Genomic DNA, 19360 nt, shown 5'->3' on the forward strand with positions numbered 1-19360 from the left:
TCGGTGTACTTTCCCGAGGTAAGGGGAGAGTACCCAACCTTGCAATATTGTAAATATAAATAAATGTTCTTTGTTCTCAACTTTTGTCTCGAGCACATTTTGTGAACGCGAAGGCACTTCTCACAACTTGGGGGTTCGTCCGGGATCACACTCCCTCCACTGACTGGTGCTTGTCTGAAAGGGGGTTGGTGTACCCTGGCTGATTTAGCCGGACTCCTGGTCATCGAGTGTCTGGCCAGTGGACGTAGCGAGTGATATCCGAGAAGAGACGTTGAGAACAAAGGACGGGACAGCCGTGTGAGTGACGTGCTGGGAAAGCTCGACAGCCGAGTAAGACTGATTTATCCACCATGGGTGGGGGAGGGAGCAAAAAGAAAGGTCTGAGAATAGGACCGATTGATAGAATTCCCCCAGGAAGCCCATTGGGAAGGCAATTGATGAATTGGGGTGCGGGGAAAACCCGCGGGGAAAACAAAAAGAAAATGATTCAATATTGTTGCCATGAATGACCTAAAGTCCAATTAAGGGGTCTTTGGTATTTTGGCCAAAATACGGTTCGGATGAGGATTGGGTATGCCAGGCATTGAATACCTGGCTTTATGAGCATTGACCCGAGGACTCCGAAAGTAGTGATTATGCTGCCTGCTGGCTGTTTGTAGAATTTGACCAGATGGTGATGAATACAAGGGATCCGGCGAAATCTAAGGAACAGGAGCCTTTGGCTCCTCTTCCTGAAAATTGGGGACCCTTGCAGGTATTACCTGCACCATATCCTGAGCCGGCTCCTCCCTTGCCCTCTCCTCCCCGCCCGCTTTATCTCCCCTTCCTATGTCTGCCACTCCAACCCCTCCGAGACTCATCAATGAAAATGAACGAGAAAACACGATAAGGACTCGGTTACAAGCTAAGGGTCCTCTGCCGCCTCTTACCCCCCAGGTATATAACCCAGACTGTTCGGGATTATTAGAAGAGCAGTGTGAAAAACTTCACGAAGAGAAGGCTGGGGAAATTTGCTTTGGGTCCCAGACATCATAAGGAAGATCCAGTTCCATCAGGAGCCTGGGGACCGGACCCTTCTCAGGCGCAAATGTTTCCCCTTCGCGAGGTACCCTTGGGAGGTCCAGGGGGTGGAATAGGCTTTGAAAATGTCCCCTTGACTACCACAGAAGTGAGAAATTTTAAACGGGAAATGAAGTCTTTAATTGAAGATCCTCAAGCCTGTGCAGAGCAATTAGATCAGTTTCTGGGACCTAACATTTACACCTGGGACGAGTTAATGTCTATATTCAAAGCTTTATTTTCTTTAGATGAGAGAGGAATGATTAGACAAGCTGGAATTAGGGTGTGGGATTGGGAACACCAGGGAGGTCCAGGAGCAGTTGCTGGAGAGGACAAATTCCCTCTGGTCAATCCACACTGGGATAAGGGGACGGAAGATGGTCGCACCCGGATGGAAGAATACAGGGTGAACCTGATAAAGGGAGTGAGGGAGTCAATACCAAAAGGACAGAATTTTAAGAAAGCATTCGAGGTTTCCCAGGGCCCAGAGGAAACCCCCTCGGCCTTTTTGAGTAGACTGCGGGCAACAATACAATATGGAGGATTGGATATAGAGTCACCAGTTAGGAAATAATTAGTTTTGACAGGATTTGTTACAAACTCAGCCCCAGACATAAGAAAGAAACTCCAAAAGACTGAAAATTGGCATGAACAGGGATTATAACAACTTCTACAAATAGCCCAGAGAGCTTACGTTCAGAGAAGTGAGGATAAGCAGAAAAGAAAGGCGAAGATATTAATGCAGGCAGTAAAGGAAGTCATAGATGGACAGCAGGGAAGTCAAAGACGCCCGACCAATGGTCCGGGCAGATGGATGGGAATGAGAGAAAGAGGAGGACCAGGATTTGAAGGATGGGACGAACCACAGGGTCCCCGACCACGAGCGGGGGCTCCAAGAGGTGGTCCCAACAAAGGATGGCAGACAGGGCCCAAGGTTTGTTACTATTGTAAAAGAGAGGGACACTTCTAAAGGGAATGCCCTCAGAGGGCCAGGGACACACGATCCTATATCCTGATGGAGGAGGAAGATTAGGGGAGTCAGGGTTCTCTCGTAAAGAGTGCCATGGTGCGGCATGGAGAACCATTGGTAAACTTAAGCATAGGACCCCCACGAAGAAGATATGATTTTTATGGTAGACTCGGGAGCTGCTCGTTCTAGTATTTTAACCAAACCCAAGGGAACAGTTTTTAAACGGGAGGGTGATTATTTCAGGGGTCAGGGGATCTAACTTTGAGGTTCCTGAATTAAGGGGCCTTAGGGTACAAATGGGGAGAAAAGTGATAAGGGGAGACATTCTACTAGTCCCTCAGGCAGGAGTTTGCCTATTGGGTTGAGATTTTCAGGATTCGTTAGGCATTGGGACTCGGCCCAGGGGAAGGGGATCGGAGTCCAGTTCTATACATTGGCACAAGAAGATCGCGAGTTGATTGACCCCAAAGTGTGGGCGAAGAAGGGAAATAGAGGGGGGTTGGATGTTCCCCCACTTCGGGTCACGTTAAAGGATCCCAATCAGACAGTTAGGTGTAAACAGTACCCGATTTCTATGGATGGAAGGAAGGGATTGCAACCCGTAATCGATCAACTACTACTGGATGGTTTGCTTGAACCCTGTATGTCCCCCTTTAACACCCCAATATTGCCAGTCCGAAAACCAGATGGTACTTATCGGCTGGTACAAGACCTACGAGAGTTAAACAAGGTAATTTTGGCCCAATACCCCGTTGTACCTAATCCATATACTATTATGGGAAAAATAGATCCAATTAGTAAATGGTTTAGTGTGATAGACCTGAAAGACGCCTTTTGGGCTTGCCCTCTGGATGAGGGCAGTAGGGACATGTTTGCCTTTGAATGGGAGAACCCGTATACTGGACGAAAGAACCAGTATCCCTGGACAGTTCTTCCGCAAGGCTTCACAGAGTCCCCTAATGTTTTGCCCAGGTATTAGAACAAGTGTTGGAAGAAGCTCCAAAAAGATCGGATTGTCAGCTTATTCAATATGTGGATGATTTATTGATTACGGGGGAAGGACAAGAGTCTGTTAAACAATATACGGTGGATATGTTAAACTTTCTGGGAGAAAAGGGGTTGAGAGTAAGTGAGGCGAAATTGCAATTTGTGCAGCAAGAGGTAAAATACCTGGGCCATCTAATAGTCAGGGAAGTAGGCGAATAAGCCCGGAAAGAATACATGGTATTTTGCAGATCCCACCTCCCAAGGATGCCTGAGAGCTCAGGAAGTTCCTTGGTTTGGTGGGATATTGCCGAATTTGGATAGAAAATTATTCTAGTCTGGTAAAATTTTTATATGATAAGTTAGCTGGCCTAGATAATTCTCTTGCAGTTTGGACAGAGGAAGAAATGGAGGGATTTAAGAGGATAAAGAGTTGTCTCGCCAAGGCTCCAGTGTTGGCATTACCTGATTTGAATAAACCATTTGATTATTTATTAATGCAAAGGATGGGGTAGCTACGGGGGTATTGACCCAGGAACGAATGGGGCTCCGGCAACCAGTGGCGTTTTTGTCCAAGGTATTTGTCCCAGTTTGCCGTATTTGATCCGTATTGATCCTTATCGATACTTTGATCCGTATTCGTACTGCTCCCCGCTGGGATATTGCCGTCTCCCCGTATGAAATGCTGTTTGGCCTCCCTTAATTGGGCTCACATGCAGACCTCCCAATACCGGAGGCAAATTATCAATTTATATCCAAGTACTTGCAGGAGCTTTCCACCACATTGGCTGATTTGAGGAGGGGAATTCTAGCGCAGACACCACCTTTAGAATTCCCCATATACCATTCAACCCGGTGACTGGGTACTGATAAAGTGTTGGAAAGACGTTAAGCTGATGCCAACCTGGGATGGTCCTTATTGTGTCCTTTTAGTTACAGACACTGCTGTTCGGACCAGAGAGAGGTTGGACACATGTACAACGAGTAAAACGTTTTTGTCCTCCCCCTGAAAATTGCAAGGACTCCAAAGGCTCAGAGTGGCAATCTGAACGACATACCGATGGACTTAAATTGACTTTGCGGAAGAAGAATCTAAGAAAATGATGAATATGTATCTTTTATTTTGTGTTATTGTAACTGGATGTTTCTTGGTTAATGTTACGTCACCAAATCTTACTCACTGTATTAAGAAAAAGGGGGAGAAGGAATGTAAAAAAATCTGCCATACCTCCCTGTTCTCAGTTTGGTTGTGTGAAGTCCTATTGGAGAAGGGACCGCACTGGGAAAAGACAAAGGGGAAGTTTGGAAAGTTAAGTATTTTGAGGAGTGGTCAGGTACACAGGCAGGATGCTTAATTCAACAGGAAAGTCTGAACTGTTTGTTCCCTGAATGTTCCTGGTGCAGGAACGAGAATAAAATCTATACTGTCCACCGGAGTACAGGGGAGGGCTCTAAACGGAGTATGTCTCCATCTTGCTCACCTATTGGGCCAATATGCTTAGCTCAATTGGGAAAACAGAGGGAACCCCTTGCCAGGTCATCATGGTACCTTGGTCAGGATCTCTCTAAAGTGGAGTGCCAGAATACAACAGAGAGGCCTCAAGATACGCCTGCTCTGCCACAAGGGGATCCAAAAGATTTATACGAAAGGGCAAGAAAACAAGCCAACAAACATAGGCTCGGGGATAACCTATGGGTCGATTTGCATCAACTTACAGTCCAAGAGCTTGGTGTTCGCAACTGTTGGATTTGTAGCGGACCAACCCGGGATGGAACTTGGCCATGGAGAGGTGAGCCATTAGATGATCGTACACTCCTTGCCTCCAATATTTCTACTAGCGTTTCTGGTCGATCCCGTGAGTTTTGAAAGTTGGAAAATCATCCGCAAGGCTTTGAGTGCTTGGTAAAAGAACACGGCAGGCACCCAAAAGACGATTTGGCTTGCCGGCACTGGAAAAATATCACTAGTGGAAATTGGGTTCCTGCCCCGTCTACCGGATTCCTGTCCCTTTCTAATCGATCAGATGTTTCCTGTGTACCCCTGGTTCCCATTAATGACACATCTGACCTTGCCGACATTGGGTTTTGGAATTTCACTGGTTTCAACCCTTATCAGGCAATTCCTGCGCTGAGATCCTTCTGGGAAAATTCTAGTCCTTCCGGCTATGCACCTGATGGGTTATATTGGATTTGTGGTAATATGGTTTATACATACCTTGAACCCGACTGGAGTGGAACTTGTTGTATTGGAATGATACAACCACACTTCCATCTTCTTCCTCCAGATTCTGATAAACATATTTCCACACGACTACATTCCCCCATACAACGCCGTTCGGTTGAGATTGGCAGATGGGGGGATGACTGGCCCGCTGAACGCATAAATTCATACTATGGACCAGCTACGTGGGCAGAGGATGGTTCATGGGGGTACCGAACTCCGATCTACATGCTCAATCGTTTAATCCGTTTGCAGGCTGTCCTAGAAATAATTACTAACCAGACAGCTACTGCTTTAGATTTATTGGCAGAGGAACAGCAACAGATACGAGCAACAGTTTATCAAAACCGCCCGGCCCTGGACTATTTATTGGCTGCAGAAGGTGGTGTGTGTGGCAAGCTGAATCTTTCTAATTGTTGCCTTAAAATTGATGATAATGGACAAGCTGTTAAAGACATCTCTTCAGGTATACGGAAACTCTCTCATGTTCCGGTGCAGACATGGCACCCTGCCATTGACTCATGGTTTTCTAAATGGTTTAGTGGTTCCTGGTCATGGATACATTCAGCACTTGTCTTCATTGCCTTTATACTCCTTGTCTTAATTTTAATCCCTTGTATTCTTCCTTGCCTCCAGTGTTTAGTTAAACGAGCCGTCCAACAAATCAGCCCCATTATGGTTCTGCAACAACAGAATTATGCTGAAGCAGCAGAGAACCTTCTGAAACTATGGGAGATAGATACCTTTATTATTTAGACAGGTTTGAAAGCGTAGCTCTTTTTAAGGGGTGGATTGTAGGAGTTTAGAAACAGTTACTTTTTGATTATTGTAGGAGTTTAGAAACAGTTACTATTTTAATGGAACTTAGAAACAATTATAGAAGGTAGAAAAAGCAAGGAAATAGTTAAAATGTTCTTTGTGTAAAATGACACATGAAAAAGTAGACAAGATAACAGAGGAATTTAAGCAGATATAGAAATATGCACGTACACACAAAGGGCTTGTTTAATAAGGGGTGGGGAAAGGAGGTGTGAGCACGGGATAGGAGAAAGTCAGAGTCAGTCAAGAGTCAGGCGAATAGGGAAAAGTGCCAAACCAATCCAAGAAGGATAAATGTAAGAAAAATGTAAGGGGAGGTGAATTGAAAAATGTATAAAAACAAAGAAGCTTCCCGCCCTCGGTGTACTTTCCCGAGGTAAGGGGAGAGTACCCAACCTTGCAATGTTGTAAATATAAATAAATGTTCTGTTCTCAACTTTTGTCTCGAGCACATTTTGTGAACGCGAAGGACTTCTCACAAATGGAACACAATCAAGCAAAACATTGCTCAGTAAATATTGTGAATATATTTAATCTCCTTCAGTGTAAGCTGCTTTGATTTTAAACAACTGAAATTGATCAATTTTGGCAGTGATAAAAAAAACAAAATAGCAAACAGAATGAAAATTCAAAACCTAAAAAAAAAGCCCCAGCTGCACCCATTTTATTTCTACTTAAAACATACATGGACATTTAAGAAGCACTTTTCTTCTTGGAGTCTTATTTACAACTATTTTATGAAGCTTGAAAAATACATTCTCACTTGAAATGGAGGACTTTACAGGTTTAAAAATCACAATTAACTTGAATTAAGCATGCAAAACAAAAGGATTAATAATTTCTGAAAGAACCATGAGCATCATATATCCTGGATAATTCTGCATTAAATATAAAGCAATTACATGTAAGTTTTAATTAAGTTGTTCATTTCAGTTTAAGATCTTATCTGTACAAGTATCTATGCAGAATATGATCTTTGTTAATGCAACAACCCACTGGAATAATAAGCCTCATCACAAGCACATACAAGTTTAAGCGTGTTACCACATGTGACTGAAACAGCATTTGCAACCTAGTTACACTTCCTCTAGATGTACCACAGACCTATTTAATATCTTCCGCTTAAACTAGAATAGTTGATTCCATGTATTGTTCATAATAGTAATATTTTAGAACAGATATGCAAAATATAAAATTAACAGCCATTAAATAAATCTTTTAGATTAAAATGTATCCAAATCACTTCGAAAAATAACCACTCACCTTCCCAAAATTTCCAACAGTTCTGCTATACCATTGTGATGTTCGGTTTCATAAATAAACCTATGACAAATAAAATTTATAACTGTTAAACATATGGCATCCAAATCCATCAACTAAATTCAAAACCAGAACAATGCCGAATCGTGTTGATGGTACTTTGGACCTCTAGCAATCCAAGGTAAATGAGGTTAAGTTCAAATACGGGAGGGGATACATTTATGATCAAAACCTATGGGCTGGAATACATTGCTCTGCACAATAGACGCAGTGTGCACAGCAACATATTTCAGACTTTTGTTTTGGTGTACCAAAGCATGACAATTGGAAAGGCAATGTGATAAAGAAGAATCTGACTGTCTTCTGCTGTGGAATTACCATCAGGTCCAAAGCTTTCTGTTCAGTTGCATTTGAAAAAGTAAACTTATTTTTCCCCTCATATACTTCTTTAATTAAAGCAGTTTTGTGTTAAATTCATTTTTACTTTTGATAAATAAATGTACAATTTATTCATCCATTTTCATGTATCTCTGATATTGAGACATATATGGAAGTAGTGAAAAGGATTTTAAATTATTAAATGACAAAAAGCCATCAGTGTACTCTATGGGCAGAGTCATATTTTCCATTGCTTGCAGCTTAATTGCCACTATGCTTTTTATGCTTTGCAGAAAACTGAAAGTGCAGCAGGTTAGTGCAGCTATGACCCACGGGGCTTGTTAAGCATAATCCAATCAATTAAATCCATCAATTATTGAACTCTGAATTTCAGAAAAATAACCATGAAAATTTATCTTATCTTTGTTTTTTTAAAACTTAAATGGGTAGGAAGCCTCCACCCAATTATAATGTTGAATCTTAGCCAGATTGCAAATAATCAATGTTCAACAATAAACAACCACAGTATGCTGGATCAAGCAGCATCCACTAGGAAAGTGTCAATGTTTCAGATCAAGGACCTTGCATCAGAATCTAAAAAAAACAGCTGTGCCTTAAATTGCAGAGGTGGAGAAGGGGTTGAGAGAACAAAGGAAATGTTTGCGAATAGAGCACTAACCAAAATTATCAATCTTTAAAAAGTTAAGAGACCAAAGTAGAGAATTAAAAAAAGGTGAATAATCTTTATTTTTCTCTTCTAACTGCCAGTTTTCAAAATAACATTTTATCAATTGCTTTGGATTCAACATCTGTAATTTTTGCTTCAGTTACGGAGAATTATATCAACTGTCCAGCCATATAATCAGGTTAAGAATACACTGGTCAAGCCAACTTCACGAATAACTTGATCTGGTGTGCAAACTATTATTATTTCCTGGACTTGGGAAGGGCTGCCAACATCCTGGTGAGCTGATGTTAGGATTTCTTTTTACCATGAAATCTATAGTCCTGGCGAGTGGAAGATGAAAAGAAGGAACATTTGACATGAGTCAATTATTACGGATTCTCAAGGAAAGAATGATCAAAGTATCTGATTGCACGTGAATATCTAAATATTTTATTCCAAGATCTGGCCATTTAGATTCAATATTTCCTTACATTTCTGATAATCTCCATTAACTAAAGATTTAATTTCATTTTTCTCCCAATTAATTTTATATCCAGATATGTCTTCATATTCTTTTATTCTAATTTTAAGTTGTGCAAAGAATTTAAAGGGTCTGTTAAATAAATCAAAACATCATTTGCAAATAAATTTATTTCATATTCTTCTTAACACCCACAATCTTTGAATCCTGTCTTAATTCAGATAATGGTTCTATTGCTAAAACAGATAAATCTGGTAACAATAGACAACCTTGTCTACTTGATCTTGTTAGTTCAAAAGATGCTGAATCTGTTCATTTATCACTACTTTTGCAATAGGTTTTTTTTTAAAAACAGCATTTTAACCCAATCTATAAACAATGAACTCAATTTACATTTCTCTAAAGCTTTAAAGAGGAAATCCCATTCTAATCGATCAAATGCCCTTTCAGCATCCAAAATCACTGCCACACTCAGGTTTCCCCTTTTTGTGAACCAAATGTATCAAACTAAGAAGCCTCGCTACATTATCTACAGATTTTGGACCCTTAACAAATCCAGTTTGATCCATATGTATTAATTTCAGTAAATACTTTGCCAATCTATTAGCTAATATTTTATAATCAATATTTAATATTGAAATTGATATATAAGATACTGGTTTCATTGGATCTCTATCTTTTTTCAGAATTACTGCAATAATTGCAATTAAAAGGGATTCCGGCAGAGAATGTATCTTCATAGCATAATTTAACACCTCCATAAATTGAGGTATTAAAAGATATTTAAATTTCTTAAAATTCAACTGAATTCCATTTTCTCCTGGCGATTTGTTATTTTGCATTGAACTCATTACCTCACTAATTTTCCTTAAATACTACATTCAAATCTTTCTGCTCCCTATCATTCAGACTAGGTAAAATAATTTGAGATAAAAACTCCTCAATCTTATTTTTCATCATGTACTGATTCCGAATGATATAATTCAGAATAAAATTCCCTAAATACATCATTTATTTCTTGTGCTTTATATGTAACAAGTCCCTGAAGATTTGTTAACTGCATTAGTGACTCTAGATGTCTGTTCTGCTTTCAATTGCAATGCTAAGATTTTGAGCTCTTTCTCCTAATTCATAATATCTGTTTAGTTCTTTGGAGTTCTTTAGTTCTATGTCTGAATAGTGTTATATTTGTTTTTTTATTAATTAATTGTTTTTTCTTTCCTTCAGAATTATTATTTGTAAATCTTTTTCTAATTTATCCCTGTCCTGTTCTAATTGATTTGTCTCTTTAATATATTCTTTTTTAATTTTAGTTGAGTAACTTATTATTTGACTTATATATGCTTTTAACTCATCCAAAATAATATATATTATTACATATTAAAAAATCACAAAAATCTGCTCTTTTTAATAATGCAGTATTAAATCTCCATCTTATGATTGAATTTCTAATAGATAGAGGATGACAATGTAAAATCAAGTGTGTTATGCCTGAAGAAAGGCTATTTAAAAGTCAAATTAAAAGCTAATGCATTCAAAGTAACTAATAACGGGAGACTAGAAAATTGGGATTTTTTTTAAAAAGCAGCAGAAAACTATGAATAAAGGAGTAAGAAAATATAGAAAATAAATTAATAATGAATATAAAAGCAGAAAATATGTAAAAATAATGTTCTTTACAAATCTAGAAGAGTAAATTAACAATGGACAATGTAGAAATGGCCGAAGCTCTAAACAACTATTTTGTGTCAATCTTTAGTGTAAAGACTCAGTTATGTGCCGAGGACAGATGTTAAAGAGAGGAGCATGAAATGGTGGAAGTTATGGCAGATGCCTTTGGGGTAATTTATCATATTTCCCTGAATTCCACTCAGATCCTGGCAGATGTGAAGACAGCAAACATAACTCAACTGCTTAAAAGAGGGGATAGACAAAAGGGAGGCAATTTCAGGCCAAATAGCTTACATCCCTGGTTGGAGAAATTGCCTGAAGCTATCAAATAGCAAGAAATCTAGATAGAAATAAATACACAATGCTAGAGAAACTCAGCAGGTCAATGTACTTTATATAGCAAAGATAAAGATACATAATCAATATTATTTCAGCTTTAAGCCCTTCATTAAGGTATGAGCAAAATGGAGGCAGGTGCCCAAACCAAATGGTGGGGGAGGGGCAGGGTGGATTTGTTTTACTCCTCATGTTTTACTCAGAAATCTAGAGATGGTTTTTCTATCTAGTATGGATTCAGGAATGGGCAGGGCAATTTAACCAACTTACTGGAGTACTTTTAGGATATAACAAGATCAGCTCAGATGGATGTGGTATATTCAGATTTCCAGAAGGCATTTGGTAAGTCGCTTCAGGAAAGACATGCACATGATAAGGATGCACAGAATTGGGGAAAATGCATTGGCATGAACAGAGGACTAGTTAATCAACAGAAAGCAGACAGTTGGGGTAAACTGGCATTTCTCAGTTGGCATTTGTTAGTGAGGTGCCTAGAGATCGATGCTGGGCCAACAACTGTTCACAATACAGTAAAACCCTGGTAACTGGCACCTTTGGGGATTGGTAGATGTTGAATTTTCTGGTTGCTTGAGATTGTGTGTTGTGTGATTGGCAAACTAACAGCGAGGAACACTATTTTAGACTTGCGTATTTTTGCCTCTTTCTTTTCTGTGATTTTTTTTGCTGGTTGCTTGAATTCCAGATAATAAGGATTTTACTGAATGCATGAATGATTTAGAAGAAAGGTATCTAAGTTTGCTGATGACACTACCATGAATCAAAAATCAAATTGTGTAGAGTACACAGAGTCTACAGAGAGGTATAGACCAAATAAGAGCTGGTAGCTGGAGTATAATGACTGTAAATGAAAGGTCAGCCATTTTGGAAAATAACTAGAAGATCAGATTATTTGAATAGTGAAAAATTGAAGCCTGCTGTTGTGCAGAGATGCACAGGAGTGTGCTTTGTGCATGAACCACAAAAAAGTGTGTAGGTGCAGCAGGTAATCAAGGCAGCAAATGGAATATTGGAATTCATTTTCAGCAGGATTAAATTTAAAAGCAGGGAGGTTCCACTTCAAATGTACAGAGTTGGTGAGGCCACATACCTGGAGATTCAAGATTCCTTTTATTGTCACATAAATGATACCCTTTAACTATTGCCTTCTGCCTCCATTTTGCTCATACCTTAATGAAGGGCTTAAAGCTGAAATAATATTGGTTATGTATCTTTATCTTTGCTATATAAAACACTGACAGGCAAAGAAGCACCAGTAGTATTGCCTGGCACCCCTTACAAGAGAAAGAAAAGCAAAAAAAGAGTCCCTACAGAGGCACAGAGTGTTTGTGGATTCACCTCTAGCACTCCTGCTGCTGCACACACTCCTATTCGACTAATCAGCCTCCTGATCTCCAGATCCAAACCTTCGACACATTATTCAGGAAGCCTTCAGCGTGCAAGCCCCTTTGGGAGCGTTTCTTGCCCTCAGACCCTCTCAAATCCTGATTCCGACACCTGGTTCCCATGAACCAGTGACCAGCAGCTCACAGCACGTGCGGGTCCCCTGACTGCAAGTCACCTGCAGCCTATTTGGACCCCTCGGCCTCTGACCTGCTGCCATGATCACCTTCCTGTAGGGTTGCCTCTGCATATTCTCAGCAGGTGTTGTTTCTCCCTGTTTCTGGTGCCCTAGGCTGCTCTGCTGCATCCCCAGTCTGCAACCCCTCATGGCTGCTGCAGAGCACAGGTGCTGCCATCTTGGGTGCAGACCTCACGGTCACAGGATTTTACTTACTAACTTTACAGTGCAGAAGAGGTTCACCAAGTTTAAGCAGGGAAGTTATTCAGACTGGCAGGATTCAAGACAGATAAGGATACTTCTCACAGAGAGAGTAGCAAATCCATGGAATTCTCTGCCCAAGGAAGATGATGCTGTCTTATAGAATTCAGTTAAAACACTGATAGATTGCTACATAGTTGGGGAATTAAGGATTATGGAGAACAGGCACATGGAGCTGAGTCCACAGCCAGATTAGCCATAATCTTGTTGAACAGCAGAGCAGACCTGACAGGCCAAACATTCTACTTCTGCTATTTTGTATGCTCTTAGGTTCAATTAGGTGTCTGGTTTGTTCTGTGTAGAATCAACATGCAAATGCTGTTGGTGCAACACCCAATCTGGGAAATATTCTACTGCAATCATGGTGTGCTTTTCAGAATATGGAAAGACTCTGGGTGGTTAAAAGTCAGTCACCACATGATAACCAATTTCCAAATCTGTTCCCTCAAGCTTATAATTTAACAGGCCCAGGTGATGGCAACCATCCTCATCTTACGTACTAGATTCCACATCTGAACTGATACAAATGTTTACCACATACCTATAAAATATATTATTGATTTGTTTTCGGATATAAGCCCTTAGGCCTAAAAATTTTCCATAGATGCGATGAAGGGTAGTTTTCAAAAAGTCTCTTTCACGTGGATCTTCACTGTCAAACAGTTCTAATAGCTGTTGAAATGGGAAAAATTGTGCTTAGAACATTTTTATATTATATGCATTCATGGCTAGATAAGAGCTAGAACTTTTACCAGGTAGAGATTAAAATTAAATCATTCATAATAATTATAAATTATTAAACTTAATGCATTTTAAAAGGTATTGTAACCAAGATGGTTACAGGATTTGAAACTCTTGGTAGGAATCACATTTATATTCCTAATAAAAAGAAAGTTGATCAATTTTTTAAAAAATACTGAGATTAGCAAATTAGAATGGAAACTACAGAAATGTTTCCTAGCTGCACAGTGATGTGTACAATAGATTCCAAAATAAAAAGGTATAATACTCGTTCATTTAACAATGAATATAAAAATGGTTAAATGTGAGGCGAAGATTTCATGACTAAAGGAAGATCAAGTGTTAAAATACAGTTCCAATCAAAAACAGAAAATGGTGCAAACATTCAACACGTCAGAATTAATGTTTCTGATCCCACTCCCCAATAAGAACCTTTCTTTCTCTCTGAGCCATTCATTAAAAATACTCTATGGTATTCCTATAAACAACCAAGTAACAATTTACAAGATTTATGGTGATACACACCTGAATCAGAAAATTTGGGATCATGATTTTAATCAATGCTGACACTACACTATAGCAATGAGAGCCAATATTCAGTTGCAATATTAGCCAATATTCAGTTGCAATATTAAAACAAACTTCAAGCTACCGGTTCCAAAAATTCTAAAACTTGAAAGCACTAGTAGCTACCACATGGCTCAGCAAATCTACCATTTTCAAAAAGATCAGCATATTTTCTAAGCAGGGCATTACAATTAAAAATCATTTGTGGTGCATGAACTGCTCTGAGGCTTTTAAAATATTATTCAGAAAACAAACATTTATTATGCCATCTATTAATAAGAGTTCAAAATGCAGTAAAATTAACTGTCTTTGAAACTTAATGCTAGAGGCAAATACTGCAAGTTCTTTTATAGATTTGAAAATTGCAATAAAAATGGGAGAAGATTTAGTTAACTAGTAGTATATTCGTTGCCTCATACCAGTTGTAAACTTCTCCAATTTGCATATTGGTGTAGTGGCCTGATACCTTTGTTAATGCAATTATACAACTGAAGGCTGCAAGATCATTCATAACTTGTATCACATTCCCCTTGATACAAACTGATACAATGGCTACTGTAGAATCTGATGTAGAAACAAAAGGTGCATTTATCTTGTTTGAATGACTATCATACATTAATTAGTAAGTAATTATTGGGTTATGGACATTGTGCAGGGAGGTGGGACTAGAAAGGGGTGTTTGGTTCGGTGCGGACTAGAAGGGCCTAATGGCCTGTTTCCGTGCTGTAATTGTTATGTTATGTTATTAGTAAAAATAATGTTGATCGCAAAGGTTCAATTTGTTTAACAAAACTATAATGCCGCAAAATTAAAGAGATGCCAACTGAGTAACCATTGTTTACTACATTGCAAGCATACAAAATTATAATGAAAAAGCTTGATGCTTTCAAAAACAGAGCAAACTGAATGATCAGTAGCTGGTGATTTCTCTTACCTGCATCACAAATTTCTGGTCAATGTACTTCTTTGCTATATTTGGTTGAAAATCAGGAGACTCCAGAAACCTCAAGAAAAACTCATACACCAGCTAAGGAGAAAAAAAAAAAATAGTTTAACAGATGACCAAGATCACTGTATTCTTAAGAGATCTTTAAAAAAAAGTAATATTTGTGGTCAACCTCCATTAAGTGCATCATTTCCAGCTGAGCTACAACATGCTGATTAGCTCAAAGGACATGCATAAGCATTTTACAGCAACTTATTTGACAATTTTATCCCTCTCTTGCTTTGTCTGCACACTTGGGTTTGTAGAGATTAGGATCCTAGGGATTTTAAATAAAAACATTTGAAAAAAAACATAATTTTACTTTTTAGTCCAGAAAGTTAAAGTTCTAGAAGATGAGGAGATAGGCTTTTTAAAGATAAACCAGTTTGCATCTTTCTGAATATGAGCTCTACTTGTGATAGAAGCAATACTGATGTGACTTCATTGACTTGTGTTTTGGTCACATCCTATGCTAGAAAAATTTTGGAAAGATATTTTTAAAGCTCTTATGAATGATACTGGTTATTCAATTACAACCTAACCCCTTAACTGCTCTTTTTGGAATTACAGAGGTAGGTTGTTTACCTACTTCTGCATACCGAGTTATAGCTTTTTCTACACTATTAGCTAGAAGAGCCATTTTACTTAAATGGAAAGACTGATTCTCCTACATTATTTCAATGGTTTTCTCATGTTATGTCTTTCTTAAATCTAGAAAAAAAATGAGAAGGTATACTTTAGACACAACTACTAAATTTGAAGAAACATGGACACCATTTATTATTTTCAGGGGATATAGTTGCCGTTATTCTATGAATTAACACTTCCTTTCCAGATGTAATATAATTCTTGTCGTTTTTATTATCTGTAGGTGTGGACCAGAGCTCTGCTTTAAACTATTTGACAGATCCACGGGATAGGCAGCTCGGTTGTTTTTTTTTTTGTTTTGTTTATTATATTTTTTTTAGTAGATAAGTTGGGCTTTTTTGTATATAATATTTAATAATTTCTTTATCTCTGTTTTCTTTGTTAGAAGAATTATTTCTAATATGTCACATTTCACTCTTTGGAATTTATGATACTTATACCATGTAGACTTGAATATACCATTTTTATTGTGTTATTTCTATTCTCCTTATACTGTATACATTATGAAATGTAAATAAATACATTGAAAAAGAGATAGGCTTTTTGTCTAGACCTCTAAAGCACTTCAGACTTCAGTTATGATGGTATTCAAAATGATTTTGCTTTCCAAGTTTACACAGGCCCATAGTTTCTTATAACTGGTCACTGGTACTCAATTGTTTGTATGATCTGTAACTGCATGCCAACTTTCAATAAAGCTGTTCCAAATGGATTTAGTTTTGAGTGGAAAAACAACCAACACCTAATACAAGACAAATAATAATATTTGGAGAATAATCATATTTTGCAATTATTTTCTGACTGGAAAGGAGTTTGTTAAATGTATCATTTACTAACAAATTTCACTTACAAAAAAAATTCCAATTACCAGCAACTTGGATGGCACGGTTAACATAGCAGTTAGTAGTACAACACTACTAGAGTTCGTGACCCGGGTTCAAATCTGGCACTGTTTTTAAGGAGTTTGTACGTTCTTTCTGTGACCGCATGGGTTTCTGGTTTCCTCCTACCCAACAAAAAAAAATGTACGGGGTTTGTAAATTTGGGCTGCAGGGGCTTGTGGGCTGGAAGGGCCTTTTACAGTGCTGTCTCTCTAAAACTAAAATACTTGTAACCTGCATTCAGCCACGTTGCTTTTAACAATTTGAAAATAACAACATAGGTGTATACACAGAATCAGCAAAAAGGAGATGCATTAGTTAGAAATTCGCAATACATTCACATGAGAAAACAAACCAAATGACCAATTTCTATACATGACATGTCTCATGACAGCTTGATATACAAGTGAGACAAAGTACGGACAAAATCTATGCAGAAACAGGAGGAATTTAAAAGAAAAATTCAGAAATCAAGGAGAAGCATCGATGGGGTAGACATTGCATAGGTTTGGCACCACAGGGTCAATTTGTCCTTCAAAATTACTCTGCCATTTGATTATGATTGTAGCTGATTACCTATCTCAGTATCTTAGTCCTGTTCTATCCCCACTTCTTTTGATACATTTCCAGAAAACTAGCCATCTCTTTAAAGATATTGAGTGATGCCCCCACAGCCTTTTATGGTTAAGAATTCCACTGTGTCACCATCTCCTGAATGAAGAAATTTCATTGCACCTCAGTCCTCCATGTCTTATTCTGTTTCTTGAGATTGTGACCCTTGATTCCACACCAGGCTATATCAATCATCCTCTCTGCATACAGTCAGAATTTGATGCATTTCAATGAACTTTCATTCTTCCTCCAAGTCCACTGAATATAGTCACAGTCCATCCAATTTCTCTTTTTAGAACTCTCCCATCATACAGGAGTCAGTAATGATGAGTCTTCACTGAACTCACTCTGTCAAGTAAATTTTTTAAGACTAAAAGTATGCAGAATCCCCCTATGTGGTCTCACTAAAGCCTTGTTTAATTGGAGCAAAAGATCCTTGCTCAAATTCTTTTGTGATGAAATCAATGTACTATTTGCATTATTAACCATCCATTATGCAATCACTCAGGTCCCTTCTATCAGCAGTTCCTTGTTCTATCCCATTTAAGTAATACCATGCTGTAATGAACTGAGATTCACTGGTGGTGTGTTTCCTGCCTAAACCCTTATCCCTTCTTAAGACCACTGTAAGACCATACCCTCAGTTATAAGCTAATAAAAGCGAATGTTCTCCTTCCAGTCATGAGAGCTTTTATTCATGCTACAATTTTATTCGCTTATTCCCTAGAAGATGGAAGCGCTGCTCAAGCCAGGGGTGCCGCTGATAGACCCTCTGTATCCCGACACGGCTAGGAGTTCATGTACTGGCTCGACTACTTCCAGGCTAAATGCGACCAGAGGTGTCTTCAACACTGATGAACTCAGGAGGGACTGCACTATATATGACACAACCATCGAGGCTTTGAAGGCTTGGTACCTGAAGTCGCAAAACAAGGTCCTAACGAGGCACCGACTCGCTCTGCGTCACCAACGGGGAGGAGATACCATCGATGATTACCCGCTGGATCTGTGGACGCTTGCCAAGAAATGCAGGTACGAAATGGCTACGGGCTATGTTCTTGACGAAGAACAGATCTTGGACACTCTAGTTGCAGGGTTTCGCTTGAGGTACATGAGACAGCGACTACTTGAGTCGGGTAACTAGGACCAATCTTGAGAATGATGACCTTGAAGCTAATGAGTTTACTCAACCAGGTGACGCCTTCCAAGGACTAGCTGCTCCTGCTACCTCAGTGCTAACGGCTACCACTTCCCGTGCTAGGGAGTGCTTTTGTACTAGGGAGTGCATTTTCTGTGGTAAAAGCCAGCACCCCTGATCTCGTTGCCTGGCTAAAGACTCAGCTTGCTCCAGCTGTGACAAGAAAGGACATTAGGCGAGGGTTTGCTGCGTGAGGGGAAGCCTGTGGAAGTCCACGGCCTGTACCGCTCCCAGATCCAATTCTAGCCCCAAGCTATCTGCCCCGAATTCGCCAGAACCCACTTGCTGCACTACATGCTGAAGGAGGGTGGCTGTGAGCAAATGGCGTGAAAAAGCTCAGCGGCCAGCTTGCCACGACTCAAATTCAATCTCGGTGCCATCATCGTCAGAGGAGGACAGCCATCTTGCCGCTCCACGAGGTCGACGCCATCTTACCAGCGGGCAACCCAGGATGGTGGGGGCCACTCGAGTGAGAATTACAGAGTCCTAGCCTCAATGGTTCTAGATCAGGACAGACCGCACCAGCTTAGCAACTCTATACAGGAATACTACCTAAAGGAGTATCCTTCCAATGATCATATATTACTTGCGTCTCATTCGCACTCTACGTGTATTCAAGACCACTGTATAGTACATCTGTCATTTGAGGGGGGAATTTTGTACTTTGTGAATTGTGTGCTCTGGTGCTGTTGGGTCTGGACTTCCTGTATCAACCTAAAAGCATGACCTTGGAGTATTCTGGTCCCCTCCCCCCTGTAACAGTTCAGAATGGAGGGCCTCTAAAATCAGAATCCACATACAGCCTTTCCACACTGAATATCGACCCCACCACCTCTCTTCCCAAATCTGTCCCCAGATTGCAAACCTATTGCTACCAAGAGCAGGAGGTACAGCACGGCAGATTGAGACTTCATAGAGACTGAGACACAGCATCTACTCAATGAAGGTATCATCGAATCTAGCACTAGCCCATGGAGAGTGCAAGAGGTAGTGGTAAAGGGGAAAAATAAGTCCAGGCTAGTGATTGACTATAGCAAAACTA

At 39.5% G+C, this 19360-nt stretch overlaps 1 protein-coding gene across 6 annotated transcripts in view; it reads right to left on the reverse strand.

The window, feature by feature from the left end:
* The window catches only part of ppp2r5ca (protein phosphatase 2, regulatory subunit B', gamma a), a 164052-nt gene that overhangs the window by 48782 nt on the left and 95910 nt on the right, over positions 1-19360 (reverse strand). For 4 of the 6 annotated variants that reach the window (XM_069916425.1, XM_069916429.1, XM_069916427.1 and 1 more), the window contains 4 exons: positions 14929-15021; positions 13228-13358; positions 7317-7376; positions 4242-4292 (listed from right to left, as the gene is read on the reverse strand). In XM_069916425.1, coding sequence (XP_069772526.1) covers positions 4242-4292; positions 7317-7376; positions 13228-13358; positions 14929-15021 — 335 coding nt within the window. The remainder of the gene's footprint in view (positions 1-4241; positions 4293-7316; positions 7377-13227; positions 13359-14928; positions 15022-19360) is intronic. The other 2 variants (XM_069916426.1, XM_069916430.1) reach the window with 1 other exon arrangement.

This window comes from Narcine bancroftii, chromosome 2 (assembly GCF_036971445.1).
Source record: "Narcine bancroftii isolate sNarBan1 chromosome 2, sNarBan1.hap1, whole genome shotgun sequence".
In the NCBI taxonomy this organism is placed as follows: Eukaryota; Metazoa; Chordata; class Chondrichthyes; order Torpediniformes; family Narcinidae; genus Narcine; species Narcine bancroftii.